This window comes from Chelonia mydas, chromosome 10, assembly GCF_015237465.2.
Source record: "Chelonia mydas isolate rCheMyd1 chromosome 10, rCheMyd1.pri.v2, whole genome shotgun sequence".
NCBI classification, from domain to species: Eukaryota; Metazoa; Chordata; order Testudines; family Cheloniidae; genus Chelonia; species Chelonia mydas.
In genome coordinates, this window is record NC_051250.2 from 30,212,901 (window position 1) to 30,237,993 (window position 25,093).

Sequence of the window (25,093 nt, forward strand, 5' to 3'; positions counted from 1 at the left end):
CTCATGGTTGAAGAGAAAAGCTTGAAAGTGTGACCCTAAAGGTCAAATAAAAAGAATCCCAAATGTATTATTTGTTAAAATCTTGTGACTTTTAAGGCAATCTCATGATTTTCAGGACCTAATGAGGTTTGAATGCCTGGGGCAGGCTATAACGCTCTCAATGGTGACTTGATATGGGATACAGCGCATTGGACTCAACGTAAGGGAATTCCTTAGAATCATAGAATATCAGGGTTGGAAGGGACCTCAGGAGGTCATCGAGTCCACCCCCCGTCCAAAGCAGGACCAATCCCCAACAAAATCGTTCAAAAGAACGTGCTCCAAGTGAGGCACAAACTCACAACTTCAGCATTATAAGTCCTTAAACAATAGGGTCCATGGCAGTGAAAGAGCCCCAGATTGACTGGGAGCCTTGCAGACCCATGTGTCGATAGGCGAGGCTGTGTGCCAAGCAAGGTCCCAGGGCATTCCCACGGCAGAGCCATGCGACCTCATACCTGTTCCCACAATGTCACTGTGTGAGGTCACAGCATGTTCCCATGGCACTGCCAGGTGAGGACACAGGCATGTCAGAGGGGTTATGTCCCTGGCACCCTAGGCTGCATGAGGTTATACCCCTCGGGGCCCCACGCAGCTAGAACCAAGGTCCTGTTCTGCGCCAACGAAGGCACTGGCCAGTCAGTCCAGGGCTCTGGTGCCCGCCTGCGCCAGTAACGAAAATGGCCGCCTGGGCCTCAGCCCCAGCTCAGGAGAGAGGCTCCCCGCCCCCTGCTGCCCACAACAAGCGTGGTGGCTGGAGAGTTGACGAGCGAACACCGTCACGTGCCCTACGGGTCGGGCAAGGGGCGAAGCACGCGCAGGAGTAGGGACGGTTGCTACGGTTACGGAGGACGCGCCCCTGAAAGGCATCGTGTCACTGACTCGCTCCTCCCCGTCCCAGCCGTACGCGGTGAGCACCCCCCGCTCACGTCCCCGTACACCCGGGACCAGGGGTGGCCCCTTACCCTGCCCTGGGGTCTGCCTCCGTCATGTGCACCCGGCGGGGACCCCCCGGGAACTGCCCCCTCTGGGTATCCCCCTGCCCCGGGAACCGGCCTCCACCGGGTATCCCCACCCCCACCCCGCCTATCTCCTGCCCTGGAAACTGCCCCCCCCCCAGCTGTCCCCTGCCCCCTCCTCCGGGAACTGCCCCCTCTGGGTATCCCCCTGCCCCGGGAACCGGCCTCCACTGGGTATCCCCACCCCCACCCCACCTATCCCCTGCCCTGGGAACTGCCCCCCCCAGCTGTCCCCTGCCCCCTCCTCCTGGGAACTGCCCCCTCTGGGTATCCCCCTGCCCCGGGAACTGGCCTCCACCGGGTATCCCCACCCCCCCAGCTGTCCCCCGCCCCCTCCTCCCGGGAACTGCCGCCTCTGGGTATCCCCTGCCCTGGGAACTGCCCCCCCCCGCAGCTGTCCCCCACCCCTCTCCTTCTGGGAACTGCCCTCTCTGGGTAGCCTCACCCGTCTATCCCCTGTCCTGGGAACTGCGCCCCCCACCAGGTATCCACTCCGCTCCTCCCCTTCCCCCGGGAACTCCCCCCCCGGCTATCCCCATCCCTGGGAACTGCTGCGTTCTTCCCCCCTCCTCCGCCCGCGGTTGTCCCCTCTCCATCCCACCCTCGGCCCTGCGAACTGCCTCTGGGTATCCCCTCCCTCCCTGCCTCACTGGCTATCCCCTGCCACAGGAACTTACCCTCCAACGCACTCTGGGTATCCCTTTCCTTGGGAACTGCCCCTGCTCTGGGTATCTCTTTCTCTGGGACCTGCCCTTCTTTGGGGATCCCTTCATCCCACTCTCCCTCCACAGCTAGATCCATCACACAAACGTTTGACATGCTCCCCGTCCTGTACCATACTGGGTTTATGCTTTCCATAAGATGTTTTTCACTTTGAGCTTCACACTGAAGGAAACTGAACTGTAAAAAGTGTTTGTGTGATCAGTAAAACCCTGTGCCTTTTGTGATGTTTCAACATCCAGGTCTTGAATCTTGTTCGAACGTGTTGCTTCTGTGTATCATTTACATTATTTTGAATTTGATTAGCTGGGAGAGGGGGTACTTTTAGAGAAGGTAGAAGAGCTCACAACACAAGGAATAGTGCCTGTGAGAGCATAACAAGAGGCTGTGCTGAATTACTGCAAAACAGAGCCCAGAAGAAAGAGTATTGGTATGTTTAATTTTTTTCATTCCTTATTTCTGCAGAGACATGGCTCTTCTTTCTGGACAGGCTAGTAAAAGAGGATCCCTTATACTGGCTCCACCTTTTGCCACTGAGGCATCTCTGTCCCCAATCAAACCGGTACAGATCACAGTGTTCGAGGGATGTGACCTGGTAAAGGCTTTTGAAATGTCTCAGCTTGTCTGTCATTAAATATATCTGATTTAGTAAATGGGGCAGGCATGAATTTTTATACTGTAAACCCTTCAAAAACTTGGTATGAGAACACAACACTGAGCAATCTGTAATGACACCAGGACCTCAGCATAACCCATAGTTACACAGCATACCTCTCTGTCCCCTGTAGTGGCTAGTCCATATGTAGAGTAAAGGAGCTTGTTTTTTGGTCCAAAAATCTTGGGTTCAATCCCCATCGACAGCCCATCCAGGAATATTGCATTGCGTGAACATTAATTTGAAATGTGGCCTGCCATGGCTCCTCCTGTATTACTATCAGTATCTTTACAACAGAGTTTTCTAAGCAATGCACGATATAGGTTATACTCCTGTTTTGCTAACATGTTCTTTTCTTTTTTGAATTCCACACCCTTCTTCCGTCACCAACAAAATACAGAGACAAATACTTATAAAAAATTTTTTTAAATCCCCTCCATTGTTTCCTGATATGTGGGAAGATTCTGATCTCAGTTACAGTAATGTAAATCTCAAATAACTCAATTGAAATTTGTGCCAGTTTGCTAAAATCAAAATCTGACCATTAGTGAACTCTGTGTCACATTACATTCCTGGCTGTCCTTACTCTGGGGTTCTCACAACGTATTTTTTGGTGGCCTCAGAGTGCAGCCACCAACTCTTGCTGGTGGCAGCACTGACACTTTTTCCTAACATTATTTATTTTTCCTAAAGTTAATGAAGTAATATGCACATATATACATCCAAATCTTTGTAATTTATTTATGTAAGGTTTTGGGGTTTTGTTTTCAGACTCAATAATAAAAATAATGCAGTTATCTCTGTTCTTTATTGGACCTAACAGAATAGAAACATAAATAAGGTGCTTTGCACGTTCTTGTCTTTTTATTATTGTTTCTTTTGCTTTTTTGGTAAAAGTGGTTGTCTGTATAACAATTCTGAAGTGAATTTAAAAATGCTTTGACACAATAGAAGTCCAAATAATAATGAAAAACATATTTGGGTGGCTTGGGTCTGAGGAGGGGAGGGAAGGCATGGCTGCGGCTGGCCGGGGCTTTTCTGGGCAGGTGGGGGGACTCGGGGCTTTGGCCAGCCTGGAGCGCCTCTGGATGAGGGGTGCTCTGGGCTTCGGTCAGCCCAGGGCTCCTCTGGGCAGGTGTGGGGGGGAAGACACTCAGGGCTTCTCCAGGTGGGGGCTTGTGGCTCCAGCTGCAGGGGGCGCAGGGAGTCTTGGGGTTCTGGCTGCCGTGGGGTGGGGACGCGGTGGAAGGGGTGCAGTCGGCAGCTAGCCTCCACAAAGGGGGGGCTCCGCCCGCTGCCCATGCACCCGCCGCTTTCCTCCTCACCCCCCGCCTGCCGCTTGCCTTCTGTGTCCCTCCTCAGTCCACCACCCGCCACTCACCTCCTCTCACCCCCACACCCGCCACTCACCTCCTTACTCCCCTGCCACAGACACCCCTCTGCCTGCCGTGAGAACACCCCACTCACTCATGGCTCACTGCTCACCTCCTCCCTCCACCGCTCGCAGCCAGATTTCCCCCCCTCCACACACACACACCTGCCTCCTCACCCTGCTGCTGGCTCGCCACTCGCCTCTTTACTCCCCCGCAGGCCCGCAGCTCGCCTCCTCCCCCCCCCCGCCGCCTGCCTCTTGCCTCCTCATTCCCCCACTTGCAGCCACTTCTCACCCCCACCCCTTGCCTCCTCTCCTAGCTCCTTAAGCCTTGTGTGTCCCACCTGTGTCTCTAGAGAGGCGGTGCATGCAGGAGCAACAGGGAGGAAGGGGATGGGGCTGATGCTCTCCCCCTCCCCCCCGAAACTGCCATTGCCACAGGGAAACCCCCTGGTGGCCACATGAGGCCACGGTGGCCACAGTTGAGAAACAGTGGTCTAGAGTAATTGTAACAACTCAAGAAAAAGACCTGGGTGCCACAGTGGACAGCATAATGAAAATCTCTGCTCATTATGTAGCAGCAGTCAGAAAAGCAAATAAAATGTTGGAATGCATCTAGCTATCTGTCTAGGCATTTATACCATAGTATCAAAATACCTCTCATGCATTCATTGATTTATCCTTGCTAAGTCTTTGTGCAGTAGGGAAGTATAAAAAGGAATGAGATGGGAAATAATACTGAAAATATTATAATGTTATTTTATAAATCAGTGGTACAACCTGAACTGGAATACTTCAGTTCTGGTCACCCCCTCTCAGAAAGAAAATAGCAAGTATAGAAAGGGCTAAGAGATGGGCAAAAAAACCCAAAACGTTAAGAGATATGTAAAAACTTCCAGATGAAGGTACATAGAAGAAATTTGGGAATGTGTAATTAGAGAGGAGATGAATAAGAGAGGACATGAGAAAGGAATACAGAATAATGAATGGTATAGAAAAGGTCATTTCTATTTAGGCTTTCTCTTAATGGATTAATAGGGAGACATTTAATGAAACTGAAAAACAGCAAATTTAAAACTGATAAAATGATATATTGATTACACAATAAAATCATGGAACTCATTACCACGAGGTATCATTAGGCAAAATTGCTTAGCAGAATTCAAATAAAGATTTGGGTTATATGGATAAGCATTAAAGAAAAGTTTGGTGAGGATATCAACTTTTGTGTTTTAGGGCATAAGCCAACCTCTATCTTGAGAGGGTTAGGAAATTTTTTCCCCCTGTGTTGAGGTTATGTCATAATTGCCCACCTCATCATTTCTTGCACTGTCTTTGGAGGCATCTGCTCATGGCCACTGTCAGAGAAAGGTTAGCAAGGTAGGTGGACTATTGGTCTGATATATTTTAGAATTTCCTATATTCCTGTGTTTAAGAACACTGGTAAACACATGCTAAAAACTGTACCCTTCTTGAAAGCTACTAAGGTAGAGTTAATGAATCCATAGAATCCAAATATTTCCAAAAAGCTTGCTAAAATTCTCACTAGATTTCAAGGAGTTCTTTAGCTATATAGTATTCTAGAATTTCATATTAACACAGTCATGCCATTTGTGAGCTACCTCCTCAGTTGTTTACAAAAATCAGAACCTTTCTTGAAATTATTATTATTATGTTGCCCCTTTGGATGAAAGTCAGTGTAGTTATGCTTATCTCTCTTCCTCCATGTTGATGAAGACTATTACTTCTAAATGCCCCTTCCACAGCTGGGTGCTAGTAACCTCTGGGGCGCTGCAGAGGGATAGAATGGAGAAAAGAGGGTGAAATCTCAGTGAGACTAGAACTTTTCATCATAAACCCATTCTTGTATGTGGAGTAACTGAAAAAAACCCTTTCTTTCCCAAACAAGCATTCCTTAGCTCAACCACCTTCTGTGGACAGCTCTGGTTGTGAGCAGTTTGAAATCTGCCTTTTGCTTTAGAATAAAATAATTAACCTATTGTTGGTTTGTGTTTGACAGAAAGGTGTCAAAGGAGACACTCCAGTGACCTATGTGCGTGCAGAGTATAACGGTGTTATCCTGGGTGACTCCCTGAAAATTGATGTTTCTTCAGATGGGACAGTGAAATATAACTTCACCACTAGCTTTGAATATAACTCTGATGGGCCAAACTCTCTAGATGACATCGCACACAAACCCTTATTCTGTAAGTAACTGTCACTCTAACTATCCATTCATATTTTCCCAGAATGAATCACTAGAGAATTGAAAGGAGCTCTGGCCGTGGGGAGTTCTCACTATTCCATCCCATCTGCTCCTAGCAGGAGTCACTCATTAGAGAATGGAGTAGAAGCATTGCTGTGGGGAACTCTCAGCGACAGTACTCTATTCTCATCCTCGTCCAGCAGGACTTGCTTGAGAATGAAGTCTGAGCACTGGCTGTGGGAAACGCTCAGCTACTCTATCCCCGTCAGTCACTGGGGAATCAAGTAGGAGTTCTGGTTAAGAGCTAATACACTTTTTAAGCACCCTGAATGATCTCACTGTTTCCAGCTGCTGTTTTAAGGGTGATTGAGAAACATCTCCAGATTCTATGTTTTTTTCCCCCCACAGTGACTGTGATTGAAGTTTTACCAAAGGAGAAGAAGCAGAAGGAGGAAAAGACTGTGGCTCTTGGTCAGGCTGTTGTGGACCTTCTACCTCTGCTGGAAGGTGCAATGTAGAATTCGTACTGTGTCCACATCCACCTCTTGCTCTCACAAAGCTTCTTCATTGTAGCTTCACTTCTGTTGACAAATAATACTTAGTGCTGTCTTTAGAAAGTTGGATTATATGGGGGGCAGATAGCACAGTTTTTCCATTCAGGGAGTGATTTCACTACAGGAAGGCTTCAGACTTTATGCTGATTCTGTCTTTGTTTCTTCACAGGACAGTGTTCATTTAGAGCAACAGTTCCACTGCATCCAGTTCCTGGCTCTCCACTAGAGAGCTTTCACCCAGATGCCAAGGTATTTGGAATTTCCCAGGGCCATTCACTCAATAATTCAACTATGCAGCTACATGGTGCAATTTAAACCAAAAGCTATGAATATTTCTGGAACTATGACTCAGCCATATTGCAAATTATGTATACATTATGGCAAAACATATAAAAATTTGGGGCCCTGTCCTTCTCCCATTGATTACAATAGGAGCAGGATTGGGTCCATAAACCCTAATATATGCTGTACAAAAAACTACATTGAAAGATCATTAATGTTGCAAAGTGAAGCACTGACAAATCAGAAAATGGCCTCATTTAAAATGCCTGCATAACCTTAACTCTGTCCCTTTGTGCAAACAAAATATTACATGGTCTTTTATTACTTTATCGTATACTATTTTTACTACAGGATCCTTGCCTTATTCAGCACACTGGTTGAACAATGTTCAGTGAATGAAGCAATGATACATAGTGAATGAGGAAGTGTGTCTAATTTTAATCCAAATTCTGTTTACAATTACAAGTGTAAATTCACTGAAATCAATGGACTTTAAATTTACACTGGTGTATCTAAAAACATATTTCTGCCATCAGTAGACAGGTCAATTGGTATGTAATAAATGAGGCAAGTGTCCACTCACACTGAACAGTGAAGATAACAAATATTCAAAATTTACTTCATTCACTGAATGCCATCCATCCTATATGTGATCTTGTGATTAAATACTGTGTAATAATGTATATAGATAAAGGGCTCAGTTGAGGTTGCTTGTGTTAACTTTGGCATCTCCTGAATATTGAGTGCTTCATTTTGCATCCTTAATGATCTTTCAACACAGCTAAGTTTTATTTAACTTTTCATTTGTTTGTTAAGCAGTGACTGTGAGAGACATGGTCCCTGTCCTGAGAAGCTTACATTCTAAATAGAGAAACATTACAATTTGGACACAAATCATTTAATTGCCATAAGATTCATTTAGCACACAGTAATGCCCATTTTTTCTTCATTTGAATCAATGAATAAAATAATATTATAGATTTCTAGCTTAAGCAGACCTCTACTCATTTCCTCTGCAAAGACAGATGCATGTAACTGTTTAATAACTTCGCTGTTTCCAGTGGAATGTCACTTCAGTTTGCTCTTGTTTTGCAGTGTAGCCTTGAAGTGTCAGTGTCCATCCAAGAGCCCCTGCTTTCTGTATCGAAACTTTCAGGTGGCAACCTCCTCAGGGTTACACTGGAGGCTGCTTATTCTGTCCCTGAAGTGTTTGTTCCCACAGGACCCCAGCAAAACTACATGGTTTGCTTGCAAGTACCAACTGTTGGAGAGGTGGGGAACTGTCAATGAACTCTTTGTACATGTCCCAGATAGATCTTTGCTTCTGTGGTTGTGGTTTCTAAGATGTTAATCTGCATGAGTAATGAATGCCTATGCCTATTATGTGAGTATGTCCAACCGTTTCTGTGGCCACATAACTATATTGATATTTGTCAGTGATTTTTCAGCTGTTTGTGTATGTATATTTCTGTGACTTAGATCAAGCCCGTTGCTGCCTGGTCTATGCATCTCCATGGCAACTCCCATGTGCATGTGTGTTGAAATGGGTGGGATTTTCCTGTCTCTGTCAGTTCATGCAGTTTGATGCTTGTACTTTGTAGCTTCTATACCTGTGTGGGCTGGAGCATGTTTTCCCAGCTGTGTCGCTATAATGCTGCTTTTTACTTGTTGGTCACACTTCACTATAGTGTTTACTTGCTTTTGCTCAGACCTCTGAATGAAAATCCCCTTCCTCTCTATCTCTCTAGAAAGAGTACCCTTTGATGTTCAAGAACGGTATCCTGAAGCTTGGTGGGGAAAAAGAGCCAATACCCCGGCCAAAAAAATGGCCCATTAGCAACATCCTGGCACCAGGAGCTCAAAACATTCCAGACTCTTTTATTGTTGGTGGCCCCTATGAGGAGGAGGATGGAGAGCTCAACAAAACAGAGGTGAGGAAGAAATGACCTTGAAGCAGCCGGGAGAGAGCCAGAGTGCGTAGCAAAACTAATGACTGAAGACCTACTTTAAAAGATACAAAACAGGAGAAATGGGAAGCAAGGTCTGGAGGAGGAGACCTGATGCTTGTCCAAGCACCATCACAAGCTAGGCTGCTGATGACACAAGTAAATCTAACTTTAATTGGCCCCAGAACTGTAGTAACCGTTACTAACTCATTTTGTTCACCTGCTGATTGTTTCTGAGTGGAGTTGAATTCTGCAATAAGTTCTCCCCTTGGAAGAGATAAGCATTTCACTGCTAGGTTAGGCACTGCCCATCCGTTGGAACACAGTGTACTCTGTCAGGGTGTGATCTGAACATCTGACTCTTTCTCCTAGGACAGGGAATTTAGGATTCAGGCAGAGAGCATAAAGAAGAGAATTGTTTGGGACTTGGAAAGGCGCTGTTACCTGGACCCTCCAGCAGTACTCAGGTAAGAAAACAAAGGAAAATTCCCTGGGCAAAAAGTGATGGGGATGGGGAAGACCATATGAATTTCCAGACTGTGTCAGCCCTATGATTCATCTATTTCAGTATCTGTCTCTGACAGTGACCAGCACCAAGTGCTTTCGAGGAAGGCACAATAGACCCCACCATAGATGTGGGGTAATCTGCCTAATCCCTCATAGAGCTTCTTTTAAATCCTGAAGCATGAGGTTTTATATCCCTTCCAGTACTTATAATAGTGAATGCTAAAAAAATTAAAAGTCTGGATATTTCTATTTATCCATATAAATATCCAGTCCCACTGAATCTTGCTAAGTTTTTGACCTCAGTGTCATACTGTCACAATGAGTTCCATAGTCCAGTTATACATTATGTGTAGAAGTATTTTCTTGTATCTGTTTTGAATTTGCTACTTTCAATTTCATTGAATGTTCCCTTTGTTTTTGAGCTATAAGACAGGAAGAATGGACATGCTCACTCTACCTTCTCTATAATTCATTATTTTAAACTTTTGTCATGTCCGCTCTTATTAATCTCCTTTCTAAGGTAAAGGGGAGAAAAGAAAGAAAAACTCCAACATGTTTCAGACTGATTGACAATTAATAATAGATCTATATCAAATGTGCCATAGATGCAGATGGCATTGTACAGTGAATAAAATGTGCCAAACAAATGAGAGTCACAGCCCCAAAATGCTTATTTTCTAAAGTCACAAAATGGTTTGTTCTGTCCAGTTCACAGGGTCCCGAACAAACAGAGTGGAGTTTGGTCTTTATAGTTGGATGCTTTTCAGGAGCGGGAAGGTGGTTATCTTCAGGAGTGTTTTGAAAGAGAGGGAGGACTTGGCTCACATTAAATGGAAGGCTATTCCAGGCATAACAAATAGCATTAAAGAAGACATAAGATGTGATCTGTTATACTGAACTTTCCTCTTTAAACCTGACTAGCTCTCTCCCTGCCCTAAGTGATCATCCTAGCTTATCAACAGAAAACTATCCTGATGCAAAGATAGGAGGAATAGTAAGAGGCCATCATGGCTGCATTGGGAGTTCTTTAATGACCTGAAAATCAAAAAGGAATCCTACAAAAAGTGGAAACCTGGACCAATTGCTAAAGATGAGTGTAAAAGAATAGCAGAAGCATGTAGGGACAAAATCAGAAAGGCTAAGGCACAAATTGAGTTATGCCTAGCAAAGGTCATAAAAGGCAAGAAGAGGTTCTATAATACATTAGAGGCAAGAGAAAGATGAAGGAAAGTGTAGGTCCACTACTTGGTGGGGAAGGAGAGCTAATGGACAGCACCAAAAAAGCTGAGGTGTTTAATGTTTTTTTGCTTCAGTCTTCCCTAAAACATTAATTATGACCAGATGCTTAACACAGTTAATATTAACAACAAGGGGGAAGGAACACAAGACAGAATAGGGAAAGAACAGGTTAAAGAATATTTAGGTAAATTAGATCTATTCAAATAATCAGGGCCTGACAAAATGCACCCCTAAGGTACTCGAGGAACTAGATGGAGCCATAGGCGCCGACTTTCCCTCTGCCCCGTGAGTGCTCGACACCCCCCCTCTCCCCAGTCCCATCCCTGCCGCCCCTGCAACACCCTCCCCCCGCCCCAATTCCACCCCCTTCCCCCAAGTCCCCACCCCTGCCCCACCTCTTTACCACCTCCTCCCCTGAGCATGCCACGTCCCCACTCCTCCCCCTCCCTCCCGGAAAGTCCTAGGCGCCACCAACCAACTGTTAAGTGGTGGGCGGGAAGCACTGGGGGGGGAAGGGTGGGGCGCTGCACGCTTGGGGGAGGAAGAGGCGAGGAGGGGGTGGAGGCGGGGAGAGCTTGGCTGCCGGTGGGTGCGGAGCCCCTGCTAATTTTTCCCCATGGGTGCTGCAGCCCCACAGCACCCATGGAGTCGGCACCTATGGGTGAAGCAGTCTCGGAATCATTAACAATTATCCTCAAGAACTCATGGAGAATGTGTGAGATCCCAGAGGAGTGGAGAAGGACAAACATAGTACCTATCTTTAAAAAGAGGAAGAAAAAGGACCCAGGGAATTATAAACCAGTCAGCCTAACTTTGATACCAGGAAAGATACTGGAAAAAATTATTAAATAATCCATTTATAAGCACCTAGAAATTGTGGATGACACTAGGCTGGCAGGGGTTGCAAGCACTTTGGAGGACAGGATTAGACTTAAAAACAGTCTTGAGAATTGTTCAGAATCAACAAGATGAAATTCAATAAAGACAAGTGCATGGTGCTACACTTACACACAACTACAAAATGGGGAATAGCTGGCTAGGCAGTAGTGCTGCTGAAAAGGATCTGGGGGTTATACTGGGTCACGTTGACTGTGAGCCAACTATAGATGCAGTTGTAAAAAAACTTAATGTCATGCTGGGCTGTATTAACCACAGTGTCATAAGTATGACCTGGGAAGTAACTGTTCTATTCTACTCAATGCTGGTGAGGCCTCTCCTGGAGTACTGTGGCCAGTTCTGGGTGCCACACTTTAAGAAGGACAGGGACAAGTTGGAGAAGGTCCAGAGGACAGTAACAAAAATGATAAAAGGTTTAGAAAACCTGACCTGTGAGGAACAGTTTAAAAAAACCTGGGCATGTTTAATCTTAAGAAAAGAAGACTGAGAGGGAGCCTGATAACAGTCTTCAAGTATATTAAGGACTGGTGTAAAGAGGCCAGTGAGCAATTGTTCTCCATATCCATTTGAAGGTAGGACAAGAAGTAATGGGCTTAATCTGCAACAAAGGAGGTTTAGATTAGATAGTAGCAAAAACTTTCAACTATAAGGATAGTTAAGTACAGGAATAGGCTACCAAGAGAGTTTGTGGAATCCCTAGAAGTTAGACAAACACCTTTCAGGGATGGCTTAGGTATACCTGGTCCTGCCTCAGCTCGGGATGATGGACTAGGCGACCTCTCAAGGTCCCTTCCAGCCCTACATTTCTGCGATTCTATCCTGTGATTCTATTCTTTGTGATTTTTACAGTTGAATGCTGTGATATCACAGCCAAAGCACTGTGATTTACGATGGAGAATGAGCCATAGGGGCTGATGAACTCTTAAGGAATAACATTCCTGTTTTCATGCAGCTGTCCCTGCTAATAAAAACTGAAAGTTAGAATAGAACATTTCACTGGGGGCATTGGTAGATTTTTTTTTTTAAAGAAAAGTATTCTACCAGTTTTTCTTTCCATAGAGCTTACTGTAAATGTGTAGCCTCACTTTCCCTAAGTGGTACAAGCTAATCTCTGGACTGTTTTTCTATATGTCTCAATTGTCTCCTTTGGTGTGGCAGCTTACAGAAGCGCATTGCAGAATGCCGGTACTGGCCAGTGGAGATTACCAGGGTCCCTATGGTTACTTCCACCAAAGGGAAATCTAGCAAATTAGACAAGGTAAATATGCCTAGAGATTTGTGTATGTGCGTATGATTGTATTTTGGTGCTATTTTCCATCAGTGGCTCTGCTAAGCTAAGAACAGTTTCCAAATGGCAGAGGTGAGTTAGGGAGGGCTAGAGGCTTTGGTAATGGAGTAATAAGCCTTACAGAGCTGTCAAACAAATAGCAAGGTTTCAAGTTACAACACAGAACTATCTTGTTAGTGCTCTTTAGTACCATGACCGGTTTCAGAGTAGCAGCCGTGTTAGTCTGTATCCACAAAAAGAAAAGGAGTACTTGTGGCACCTTAGAGACTAACAAATTTATTTGAGCATAAGCTTTCATGCGCTACAGCTCACTTCATCAGATGCATGCAGTGGAAAATACAGTGGGGAGATTGATATACACAGAGAACATGAACCAATGGGTGTTACTATACACACTGTAACAAGAGTGATCAGGTAAGGTGAGCTATTTTACCAGCAGGAGAGCGGGGGGTGGGGAGGGGGAAGAAACCTTTTGTAGTGATAATCAAGATGGGCCATTTCCAGCAGTTGACAAGAACTCAGACGTCCTCCTTTTCTTTTTTTAGTACCATGGCAACTGAAGAGGGATTACTTGAGAAAGTAACTGCTTGGGAAAGTGATTAGCTGATCTTTCCTTTGGCCAAGATGTTCCTTGAGCACCTCTCAGATGTTCAGGATCCTAAACTGGCCATATGATTTTGCAGCAATGACTATGTTCTCCTTGTCCCATACAGGACACTAAGCTCCTCATAACTCTAGCAGGACATTCTGTTTCCTAGTCAGGTGGTGAGTGCCTTTAGAGGCTTATATTTTTGGGTGCCACGGTACAGCCCAGCAGGAACAGAGCACTTGGCTTCACTAAGAAAATGTGTCCTTGACCTGCAGAGATTGGAATAATATTGGGTATGGAAGGACTACAGCATATTCTTTCAAGCTGACACAGCTTTATGCCAGCTGGGGAAACTTCATTGACAGGACACCATTGATATAACTTTATTTTATTAGGAATTGGTGCAGTACGCAGAAGCCTGCAGTGATGGCCTAAAAACCTTGCAAAGAACAGTCCTGATAAGTCATTTAGCTAACTCATGCCTGGTCTTGTTTGCCTTTCCAGGGAGAAGATGATGGACAGATTTTCTTCCATGGCGTGGCATACGTCAACATGGTGCCTTTGCTGTACCCTGGTGTGAAGCGCATACGAGGGGCTTTCCGTGTATTTGCATATCAAGACAGTGAGGTGTTTGGGAAGGTGAGAATGGGCTTGTACTGTACACTGCAGTACAATCTCCTTGTCCATCTATGTTCATGTGTCACATGTTTGGGAGCAGTCAGGGCTATCAGAATGGTACTTTAGGTTTGTCTTTACAATAAAACTGGCTCTGAGACTTCACTGGATTTCCAAGTGCTCCAGGGAGAAGTAATAAGACAAGCTTATTGGAGCAGTTTCCTAAAAGAGCAGATTTATTTCCTAAGCCATAGTATGAGGCAGGCACCCTGAGCAATGGGGTTTGGGGATTGAAGGGACCCTTAGGACATGACTTTTCTGCACTCCTTTCTCTGGCAGCAGCTAATCAGTGTTGTAAAAATCCTCCTTCCCCCTTATGGTAGGTGTTTTCCCACCACTTCCTAGTGAGGCAGGTCCTCCCTAGGAAAATATAGTGGTTACTGTATCAGTGTAGTTACCACTGAGGATGCTCAAAAGATTTTAATTTAAATAAAAGGACCACATTGAGGTTGTAATTCATACAGTTTTTTCTGTTTTAGTTTCTCTTCTCCCCTTCACCCCAACCATGTTATTTAGGCAATATTAACATTCATGTTTCCCACAGTAATAATAGAATGTTGAACTTGTTTCCATCTTTGTCCCAAAGCAGGAGAGACGCACACACAGGAAAGTAGTTTGGTTTTACTGGTCCCCTCATTCACCTTAACTGTTGACTGAGGATCACAAATATCCCAGGTGCAGTCTAGTAGCTGGACCTGGATGAAAACACCAGCCCTTTCCTGTGTGAGTCACACAAACTTCGTCCTTCTAGGAGATGTATTATTGAAAAGCAGGTCCAGGCAGACAGCTTTCCTTTAGTCTCTGCTCTCCACAATATCCCAGCAGTGCTTTGGTGATGTCTTCTTTCCCATATGGTACTCCCCCCCCCCCCCCCCCCCCGGTCACAATTATAAAAATACATTGTAACTTGCAAATAAAACAACACATGCTCTCTCTGTCTCTCTTACATTCTCATTTCCTGGTCTCCTTAATGCCATGGGCTGGACCTTATGCTTGATGAGAGCTGTTGTCCAGATGATGTAGCTAATTCAAACCAACCTAAGTTATTGCACTAACCATAGTTTTTAAATAGGTGCTAAATTGCACGTGATGTAACCCTCCTATGCAGAGATAAAGTGTTATTTAAAAAGGCAACCTCTGAAAAATGTTTAGTGATAATTTAATGATTCATTGCTGTGCTCTAGCATGTGAAGGGTTGAGGCAAGAAAGATGGTGATGTCCAGTCCCTCAATCTGCATTTCTTTTTTTGCCTCAATTTTATAATTTCCTTCTTTTTCAGACTAAGTGTCTATTCAGCATTTTACGTGATCTTGGGCATCAAGCCAATCTGAACAAATTAGGGCCAGTGACCGCAGCAGCCAGCTCCCCTCATTCAAAAGCTATTCCCAGTAGGAACCAGAAAGAGGATAAAATGACCAAAGAGAAGGATGTTCTAAGAAAGGTAAGGGTTAGAGAGAAATTCACCCATGGTTATAAAGCTCTTGGGCCTTGCCATGCTTATGTGGCCTGGGGCAGACCTCACTGAAAATGCCAAGGTCAGGGCAGGCTGCAAAAGGGAGAGCAAATACACCCAAAACTGGTGGTTAACACTGAAGTTAAGCTCATCAACCAGTCACAAACTGTGCTTCTGATCCCCCGACACTGGTTATCAAGAAGCTAAAAAAGAAATCACACAGCCCCCTTTACTGCATCCCAGTTCTCTGGCTCCCAATCAGCACCTAGGTCCAGTATAGTGAGAAGTTATTTAAAAAACTCCACTCACTATATAAAATGTTCTTCTGACCCCAAAGGGTCAGCCACTTTACCAGGTCAGTATAGGTTTGGGTCTTACCCGAAATACCACGCTGCCAGCCAATCCTTTAGTGTCTAAAACTAAAGGTTTATCATAAAGAAAAAAGAAAGAACAAGAAGAGAGTTGTTAACTGGTAAAGCACTCAGATACATATAGAGACTTCAAAGTCCATATATCAGGTTCTTAGCAATATTGATGAGATTGCTGGCTTGAAAGTCCCTCTGGAACACATCCACAGCTGGATGGGTCATTCAGTCCTTTGTTCAGAGCTTCATTTGTAGAAAAGTTACTCGAGGGTAAGAAGCAGGAATGAAGACAAAATGGAGAAGATGCAGCTGCCTTTTATATTCTTTTGCCATGTGGCTTGTACTTCTTGTATCCCAAACACAAGCTTCACAGCACATGGCATGGAAAAGCCTCAGAGTTTTCTGTCTACCGGCGTGCCCCTACATGCCTTGCTATCTCATAAGGTGTATCCATTGCCTTCTCTCAATGGGTCAGTTGTATAGCTGATGACCCTTGATGGGCCATTGAACAAGCTGGGCAGTGCTGATGCCAATCTGTCTGGGAGTGTTACCCAGAAACACAGCACAAGTTTGGAAATAACAGATATACCTTACATATCTATAACTCGCCATACAAAGGTGATGCAAACATATAAACAAGATTATCTACTTGGCAAATTATAGTATTTTCACAGATACCTTACATTGCATATCTGGTCAGATTCCTTGCAATTTTATAATATGGTATCAGTAATATTTTATAATATGCTATCAGTAATAATCAGTAATACATTAATCTTGAGCACTACACATTTGAGAATTATTAGATTCAAGACGCTTTGTCATTTCCAGTGTATGCAGCAGATAAATCTGCAGGAAAATATTACCACTTTTAAATCACATCTTTCTTCATTGTTTTTATATTCTGTGCTAAAAGTAAACCCTATGATGACTGTTACAGGCTAATCATTTTTGTGCATTTGGTAGCACATTGTGTAAAGTCAGTTTAATGGTTTTTCCCATTAAAAAAATGCTGCAAACTGTCTGGTCTGCTGTGCTGGGTGCTGCTGAATCTAGGCTGTCTGGCACAGCAGACCACTGAGTACAGGGGTCAAGGTGGGAGGGGGACACCCTGATATAAGCCATCCTCTAGGTCTCTGTAGGCTCTTGTGCTAGTCTCCAGAGAACTAAAATCTCAAAATATGTAAAGAATATGAATTTTTTTTTCATACATTGAGCCTAGCATATCGCAGGGACATTTGTCTTGCAGGCTGTTGTCTCCACCGCTGGGCAATGAAGTTAAAGCAAATTTCTCTTTCATCTCAGGCCACAAATACAGTGTTTGTTGTCAAAAATGTCCATTTGGGGTCTCTTGCTTGTCCATCTATAAACACGTTTGACTAACAAATAAAAAAAACCCAAACAAAAAAATTTGATTTAGTTGGGGATTGGTCCTGCTTTGAGCAGGGGGTTGGACTAGATGACCTCCTGAGGTCCCTTCTAACCCTGATATTCTATGATTCTATGATATCACAAAGTGTCCCACATATTAGATACTGCGTCACAGTTTGTATAAGAGAAAGCAGGTTTGCGGAGCTCAGAAACTTGGAAACGTTGCGTATTATAGGACAGAAGGGAGGCAGGGGTCCAGCTAGTATTCCTTCTTCCTGAATGAAAAATCGTCATCACTTTGAATTTCCTAATACATGATGCATGAACCAAATCTAACATTGAGAATGGCATGGCTGTTTAATATTTATGGCTTTCAAAACTGTAGCATGGTAAGCAGGTAATAAACCTCTGTTTTACTGCTCTCTTGGTGTCACAGGGACTGGATTAATTTTGGGAAGTGTGAGGATCTTTGAATACTGAACAATGTAGGCCTTCTTTCTCTTGCTAGATGTCCACTACGCTAAAATCTCAGACGTCAGAGAGTGCTATAGAAACTGAAGCAACAGTGTGTCAGAACCTGGAAGGACAGGTAAGTGTGTGCTTTAAACAGATGGAAAGAATCTGTAGACTGTCATTGTGTAAGTTCCCATAGCCCAGATTCCAACATCATCTACATAATTGACTTCTGCTAGGAGAGCTGAGGACTGGGGACTTTCATCTCTTTTGCAGCTACCACAGTGAGATCTCTCCAGTGACATCTGTGCACACATTATCGTTCAAGTGGGTCAAAAATATCGGGGACTGAATTTAGGAGGGTTCTTCAATAGCTTTCATATTTTGGCTTCCTTCTCAATAAATAAATAAATAAACTGGTTGCACACACTAAATCTCAGAGGAGATTTTCTCCAGACCTGTGCATTTCTCTAACTGGATTTTGCTGTGATATAAAATCTTGAGGGCAGATAAGAAAACGAGCTGTTACTCTATGATTCCAGCAGGGTCCTTGGTAAACATATGACATTGAGCTAAGGGTTTAGTCATGGCAGCAGTGACACTGAAAAATGTGAAACTGAGAGAGCAATGTATGTCTTCACAGCAATATGTAGATGCAGGGACATTCCTGGTGATGGAAATAGAGCTGGCCAAGGCCTTGGTACCAAAACGATTGCCGGAGGAGCTCGCCAGCCGGTGCGTAAAGGCGTGACTGTAACATTGGAGTCAGTGGTTTGACTGTAAGCTCCTCAGGCTAGGGACTGTTTTGTAATGTATCTGTTAAATGTCACGCACACTTGTGGTGCTGTGTAAATAATAATGGGCCTGATCCAAAGTCCACTGAAATCAACAGAAAGAATTGCCTTGACTTCATTGGGCTTTGCATCAGGCTCATTAAGAACAGGGAACTGGTGTGGGCTTGGAAGTCAGGAAGATAGATTCACATTTCACCCAGCCGCGTATGGTTCTTTTTAATGTATAATTTATTGAATAGGAAAGGGAGAATACTGAAAACAGATAAAATCCAACATGTGTGGAAGAAGGGCCTCACAAACTCTCTCGTTGCACAACTGAACCAACAGACCTAAGGGAACAGCACGGGGGGCAGAGAGATAGGAGAGGGTGCGAGAGGAGCCACTTAGACTTGGCTGAGGGGGTGGCAGCCCACTTCAGGCTGGGAAGGGTGGTCCCAGCAGTTCCTATCTGCTCTCCAGGCCTCTGGGTCCCACTGTTGCTTCCACCGCTCTCACTTCCACCACCCCATGCCCCCTTGTCCCCCCATCCCCATGCACAAGGTTACATGGGGGCAGAGCCCATGCAATATTTCCATTGCAGGGGCACTATGCCCCACTGCCCCTGGAACAAAACAGGAATTGCTACAATTCAGTAGGTCATTGGCCTACATAAACTGGTATGCTGTAGCAATGGTCTATGTCTGGTGCATGAGAGGAAGTTGAAACCCCTTTTTAATAGTCTTCAGTGTAACTTTGTTTACACCAGTTCTACTTCTGGGCAACTTTGCTGAATTTGGTGTAATTGGTCCTGATTTATATTGGGGTAAGAGAGACTGGAATTGGGCTGAGGAAGCGCAGCCAGTTGTATAATGTTGAATGTTGGGCAGGAGGGCTTCTGGCCTGTGTTATACAGGAGGTCAGAAGGTGACCACAGTGGCCTTGGGATCTGGGAATCTGGATTTTGGGTTTGAAATTTGAATCTATTCTGGCCCTGGATGGTAATCAGGTTACACCCAGAAGCATGCTCATCTAATTGCAAATGTTATTCCTGTGTATGTCAATACTGAGTCCTTTCTGGACTCATGTTTAAAATACTGTGAATTCCACAGTCAGCTTCTGTGGGCTGAGTTAAAGATTCTCTATCAGTCTAAACTCGTATTTCCAGCTTTATTTGCCTGATCATTGACCCTTAACAATATTTTCACAATGTTTTCTAATAATAAAGTAGATAATGCTGTACGGTTTTCATTCCTGTCAGTAGTCATGGATTCCATGAGACTGGTATTGACAAACATACAAGATCTGACATGTGGGGGTTTCATAGGGCAGCAGGTGGGTAGGTAGTGAGGTAGGGGATGTACTTTGAATATTTGTACTGATGTTGAGCATTTTCAGAGACCAGCCCATGGCAATGCACAGAGGTGGGTGCTAGAGATCAGTTAACCCATTGCAGGAATAGAAAGGGCCAAGAACTAGACACTAGACTAGATAGTACAGGACAGTCAGGTTTGTGAAAAGAGCCTAGGGACTTTATTCGCATTCATACTAAGCCCCCTCTACACCCTTTAATGTAAATGAAAATCAGGCCTTGGGCCTTTAGTGAGGTGTGAGACAAGAACTAGTTAGCCAAGAAGTCATCATGAGCCACGCACACTAAATGTAGAGATTTTTGTCTGCACCAAGTTGTTCTTGGTCTATGGTATGTCTACCCGGCAGCTGGCAGGGTAATTTCCAATTCTACTTGAGCTGGCACACTGAAAATAGCAATGTGGCTGTGATGGCACGGCAGCAGCTCAGACTAGCTGCCCAAGTATTTACCCAGGAGGTCAGGCAGGATTGTACTTGGGCAATTAGCCCAAGCCACCACCCGTGCCATCACGGACACACTACTGCTTTTAGCATGATAGCTCAAGTGCATGTGTGTGTCTGGCTGAGTTGGGAATTGCCCTTCCAGCTGCTGTCTGGACATTTCCTGTGGGGCTTCATAATTTCTCCCATGATCTGATTGTTTCTGTGCCTTATCCCCATAACTATAACAGGCCGATAACCCTAGAAATACAGACTACTTGGGTCCAGGACAGATTGGGGCTGCTTTCTGCACATTGAATAGCTTCCTTCTGCTCTCTCTCACACAGAGTTAAGGAGATGATTCCTCCACGCCCTCAGCTACCACGCCGGAGTGCAGGAGCTAAGAAGGTAGGTTCTTTCTATGATTGTTTTCCACTCCACAGGTGTCTAGTAACCCTCCACGATCCTCATTTTCAAATCAACACTACCAAGAAGTCAGTAGTAGAATGAGCTAATAGGGCTATGTCTATACTACAGCCTGTGTCAACATAATGAATAAACCACCCCCCTGAGTGACATAAGTTACACCGACATAAGCGCTTTTGTGCACAGAGCTATCCAACATAGCTTCGGCTGTTCACAGAGGTGGTTTTACTATGCTGACGGGAGAGCTCTCTCCTGTTGGCATAGAGCATCTTCACCAGATGTGCTGCTGCAGCAGCACTGTACGTGTAGTCATGCCCTAAGATTTGCAGGGAACATGTTCCTTTCTAGAGGAGAAACAGAATGAAGAAAGCGTTTAGGGATGTATTTTGTATATGGTACTTGCATCACACCTTTAAGGAGCTCCTCCCCTAATCTGTGTTAGCTAGACTCATGGAAAATCAGAGAGGGAGGAAACAGCAGTAGTTGGGTTTTAAGTGAATTTAATGCTGGTGAAAGGTGTCAAATTGACAGCTCTAGGTACTGACACCCTCTGTTTATCCCCAGAACAGTCACAGCCTGGGAGAGGCAGGGCCAGCTTCACCTTTCCGACAAAGCAGTGTGCCTCAGCTCAGACCTGGAGGGTCCCACTTCTACCAACAAGAATTGAGTTCAGTTTCACTAAACCCACTCAATCCATGGCCTCTCTGAGATTGCCAACGAGTCCAAGTTTTGTGGGGTTTTGTGTGAGATGTGGCCACTTGTTCTCTGGAAACTGGACTGAGACCACTGACTCATTTCCCATAGGTCACCAAGCAACCTTCAGAAAAAATGGCTTTTGATCACGGTTAGCTAAGATTGAGTTTGAATGTATGCCCTAGAAATGAAAGATGTAAGATAACTGATGCCAAGTGCTGCTATTGAATCGACTTGTACTATTGTGTCTGGTGTACACAGAATGATATGTTTTGATAACAGCAGTAGTTGGAAGCTTCTGCCTTTTATATGCTAGAGATTACAGACTATGCTGCAGAGTCCATGACTTTAAAGTGGTCCTGACAAACAAAATATATTTTATGTAAAGCCTATTATACTACCATGGAAGAGATGATAATGTCTGATATATTAGATTATGCTGGAAAAATAAAACAGGAGGAATATCTAATTATAAAGGAGAAAGCTTATATTTATACACAGACACCTTAGTAGTTATCAATCACTGATGAGAAGGATACGACAGGCTAATTGAGGCTGAGTCAGACGTACTTAGCAGGAGGAGTGGTCTCTGTAACATAAGTCAATTTCAAGCTTTGTACTAGAAGTTACCTTTAAAGTCTGAATCCCAAGGCCTGATTCCTGTTTCAGCTCCAGCTTCTCTGTTTTCTAGGCCGTGGAAGATTACCACAATCAGATCACTAGTATTGCTGGAGCCATCCTGGATGAGTACCATGAGCTGTTTGGGAAGCAAATGGTTGATGGTGGTGTAATAGATCATCACACCCTGGAGGAACAGAAATGTCAACTGAACTATGAGCTCAACAGCTCAGGAAAATACTTTGCTTTTAAGGAACAGCTGAAGGCAAATCCTCCATTTGTATCTCTTTGATTGCCTTGTCATTTCCTTCCTGACTCTTTCTCTTCAGCAGAGAGCTTCTGTACTTCAATAGGAACTTTAAATGACAGGTGCCACCTTACTTCAACTGAGGAATCCCTTTCAAATAGTCAGTACCTGTTCCAGCAGGAGCATAAATTCTGAGGTTTCTGTTCTAACGGGGCAGGCAGTTGTCCAAACTTTGGCTGCATGTCAGGAGAATCTTTTCTGTCAGTGGGGTACAGCTCCAAGCCTGGAGTCACAAAGGGCATGTGTTTGCACCACATTTCTAGGCAGGTTTAGTTTAGTTTAGAGCTAAAGAAAGGAATGGATAATCGGCTTTCCACATGCAGTAATCCTCTATGTACAATTCTGGACCTGAACCATCCTACTAAGATGAAAAAAAGAGTTCACTTCTTTGATTTAGTTAGTCCTGGCCTATGCTTGTACCGCTCTGCCAATTGACCCCAGCTGTTGGAGGAACTGCCCTTTCTTGGGGTAAGAGCAGAATTCAGTCTCCATGTGTATTTATCCAATGCTCCACCATGGACTGCTCCACCAGTGGACTTGGGTCTGTCCAAGAGGGACCATAGTCTGCTAGGCTAAAAGTGGAATTCAGCTGCATCCCCTTAATCAGTGCTATACATGGCCTTCTTTCATTAAATATGTGTTATGGGTTCAGGCTAAATGAAGGTGGTGTTTTTTGGCTCTCTGCTGCTGCCACAGGGGAAAGTGGTAGGTTGAAGGGTGGGGCCCTATTGTCAAGTAGTTGTTTTATGTTCTCTGCAGCATGCAGTGGTGAAGATTGTGAGAGAGAAGTACTTGAGGACAACAGCATTCAACAACTTGGAGCAGCTACAAGCTTTCCTGAGTGAGCTGTATGTGTACCTGGTGGATCAGATGCACATTGCTCTAAACCAGGTAGGAAGACACCCAGTCACATAGTAAGAATATTGTCAAGTGTGACTTGGAATGTATTTATTTCACTATGGAGCTGAGGCCTGACACGGCTTTCTTAGAAATCAGTGGGGGCAGGATCAAGCCCTGAATATGCAATTACTACAATTAGCCTAACATGCAGACCCTGAGACATTTTTAATCTACAGTATCTAGGTACTTCTGTGGTCCCTGAAGGAACAAAATATGGACACCGTGTAGAATCAAGCACGTGGGTTTATTACGAACAGCGCTGGCGGAGTGTCACCTTGCTTATTAGGCTCAGAGACACTGTCAAACAATTGATTACAATGGATTATATGGATTTTCCATGGGCAGAGGGAAATGACGGGGTAGGCAGTCCCAAACCCCTGGATAGGTCTAGCAGCAAGACAAGATAAGCACAGTAGCCAATAGTCAAAGATTACATGATGTCTCCGCCCATGGTTTCAGGTTAACACATGACACATAATTAGTACACAGGTGTTTTCCTTTAAACAATGTATAGAGTGTGTTAGTATAATATATATGTTGAATTCTGATTTGGGGTCCATAGGAATGAAGTAGCTCCTCTGATTGTCCAACAGGTACATACCTAGGGGTTAAAGCAAAGAAACATTGAAAAGTATATGGCAATAGAAATTGTCTTTCAAGTTGCTCATTTGTGCATCTAAGGCAGGGACTGGTATCTAGGGAGGGGAAGAGGATGCCATATCTCATACTGACATGTTTGAACCTTTTCCATAAACTCAAGGTTGGTATGTGGGGAGAGCATGGTTACCTCCTTGCAGAGGAGTATACACACAGATCCAGATATAGGGCCTCTCTCATTCCTTTGGTCTGTTTGCAGCTTTTAGATAAAGCCACCAATTTACAGCTCCCACCTGGCTTTTGCTGACCAAGCTTATTTTAGCAAAAAGCATGGTTGTCTTTTGTTTGTTCTGCTCTCTTAGCTAATATTGTCCACTATTTGCTAGGCCTCTGGCCTCTTGACCAAACGCTGGACTTTGAGCCTGTAAAAAGAGCTGACACAGCCTATATCAGATTTTTACATAAACAGCATATGGATTTCGGCCCTTCAGTCCCATAGCCATAGAGTATGTATGCGTATGAGGTGTCTTTGGGTTGATGTATTTTAGAGGTGGATGAGGAGATGTCAGCTAGCAGACTCCTATATATGATACAGATCTTTCATTGTGTATCAAAGACCCACACTGGTGACATTACACAAATTACTAGAGTAGGAAGCTTGCAATATTCTTGGTCCAAATGGAAGTCCTTAGATGTTTCTTCGGTTTTTAAGATTGTGACCTTCTGATACCACTAGACCACAGGTGTAAATAATGGGGAAGACACCTGGCTTATGTGGTGAAGATAGCTTGAAGTCCAACATGATTTTACATACCTGATAATGAGGTACAGATGAGAGAGATGCAGGAGTGAGTCCCATTTGCCATCAAAAGTCGGAATGATTTATAATTTGTCGCCCCGCCTGTAATGTATTGCATTTTGTATCACACTGGATTTGTACAGTGATGCCACAGAGTGACCTAGTTCATCCTTGCCAAACTTCTGTGTGCTGATTTGACTTCATTTTATCTCCTGTGTCCTTGTCTCTTAACAGATACTGTCACAAGAGAGTACTGTCGTTGCCTCACCCACCTTCACAAGCTGTGAGCAGCTCCGACTCTTTGCTCATGAAGCCGAAGTCAATGAGGACTATGCTCTGGCATCTGTCTACTATCACGAGGTAAGAGAGCTTCTCCCTTCCTTTCCTTCTCTCCAGGCATATTGTTTGGCACACAGTGTGTTATAGGGATGACAGTGGGGCTGAAATCAATGAAGATCTCAAGTTTCTTACTGTAAATCCACTGAAGGCTGGGCACAGTGAAGGAAGAAAGATGCTGCTCAGTAGGCTTAGCACTTAGCATTGTGAGTTGTTTGTCAGGATA

The 25,093-nt window shown here is 44.3% G+C and overlaps 1 protein-coding gene across 1 annotated transcript in view; it reads left to right on the plus strand.

The window, feature by feature from the left end:
- Positions 1 to 808: 808 nt before the first annotated feature.
- WDR90 (WD repeat domain 90) overlaps positions 809 to 25,093 on the plus strand; it is a 95,164-nt gene continuing 70,879 nt past the window's right edge. The window contains exons 1-17 of the mRNA XM_043523551.1: positions 809 to 949; positions 2,244 to 2,373; positions 5,826 to 6,012; positions 6,420 to 6,518; positions 6,735 to 6,814; positions 7,943 to 8,119; positions 8,596 to 8,778; positions 9,166 to 9,260; positions 12,595 to 12,694; positions 13,818 to 13,952; positions 15,268 to 15,429; positions 17,686 to 17,766; positions 18,274 to 18,365; positions 20,539 to 20,599; positions 22,002 to 22,193; positions 22,995 to 23,126; positions 24,766 to 24,891. Of these exons, the coding sequence (XP_043379486.1) occupies positions 2,248 to 2,373; positions 5,826 to 6,012; positions 6,420 to 6,518; positions 6,735 to 6,814; positions 7,943 to 8,119; positions 8,596 to 8,778; positions 9,166 to 9,260; positions 12,595 to 12,694; positions 13,818 to 13,952; positions 15,268 to 15,429; positions 17,686 to 17,766; positions 18,274 to 18,365; positions 20,539 to 20,599; positions 22,002 to 22,193; positions 22,995 to 23,126; positions 24,766 to 24,891 (2,028 nt within the window). The 5' untranslated portion in view covers positions 809 to 949; positions 2,244 to 2,247. The remainder of the gene's footprint in view (positions 950 to 2,243; positions 2,374 to 5,825; positions 6,013 to 6,419; positions 6,519 to 6,734; positions 6,815 to 7,942; positions 8,120 to 8,595; positions 8,779 to 9,165; positions 9,261 to 12,594; positions 12,695 to 13,817; positions 13,953 to 15,267; positions 15,430 to 17,685; positions 17,767 to 18,273; positions 18,366 to 20,538; positions 20,600 to 22,001; positions 22,194 to 22,994; positions 23,127 to 24,765; positions 24,892 to 25,093) is intronic.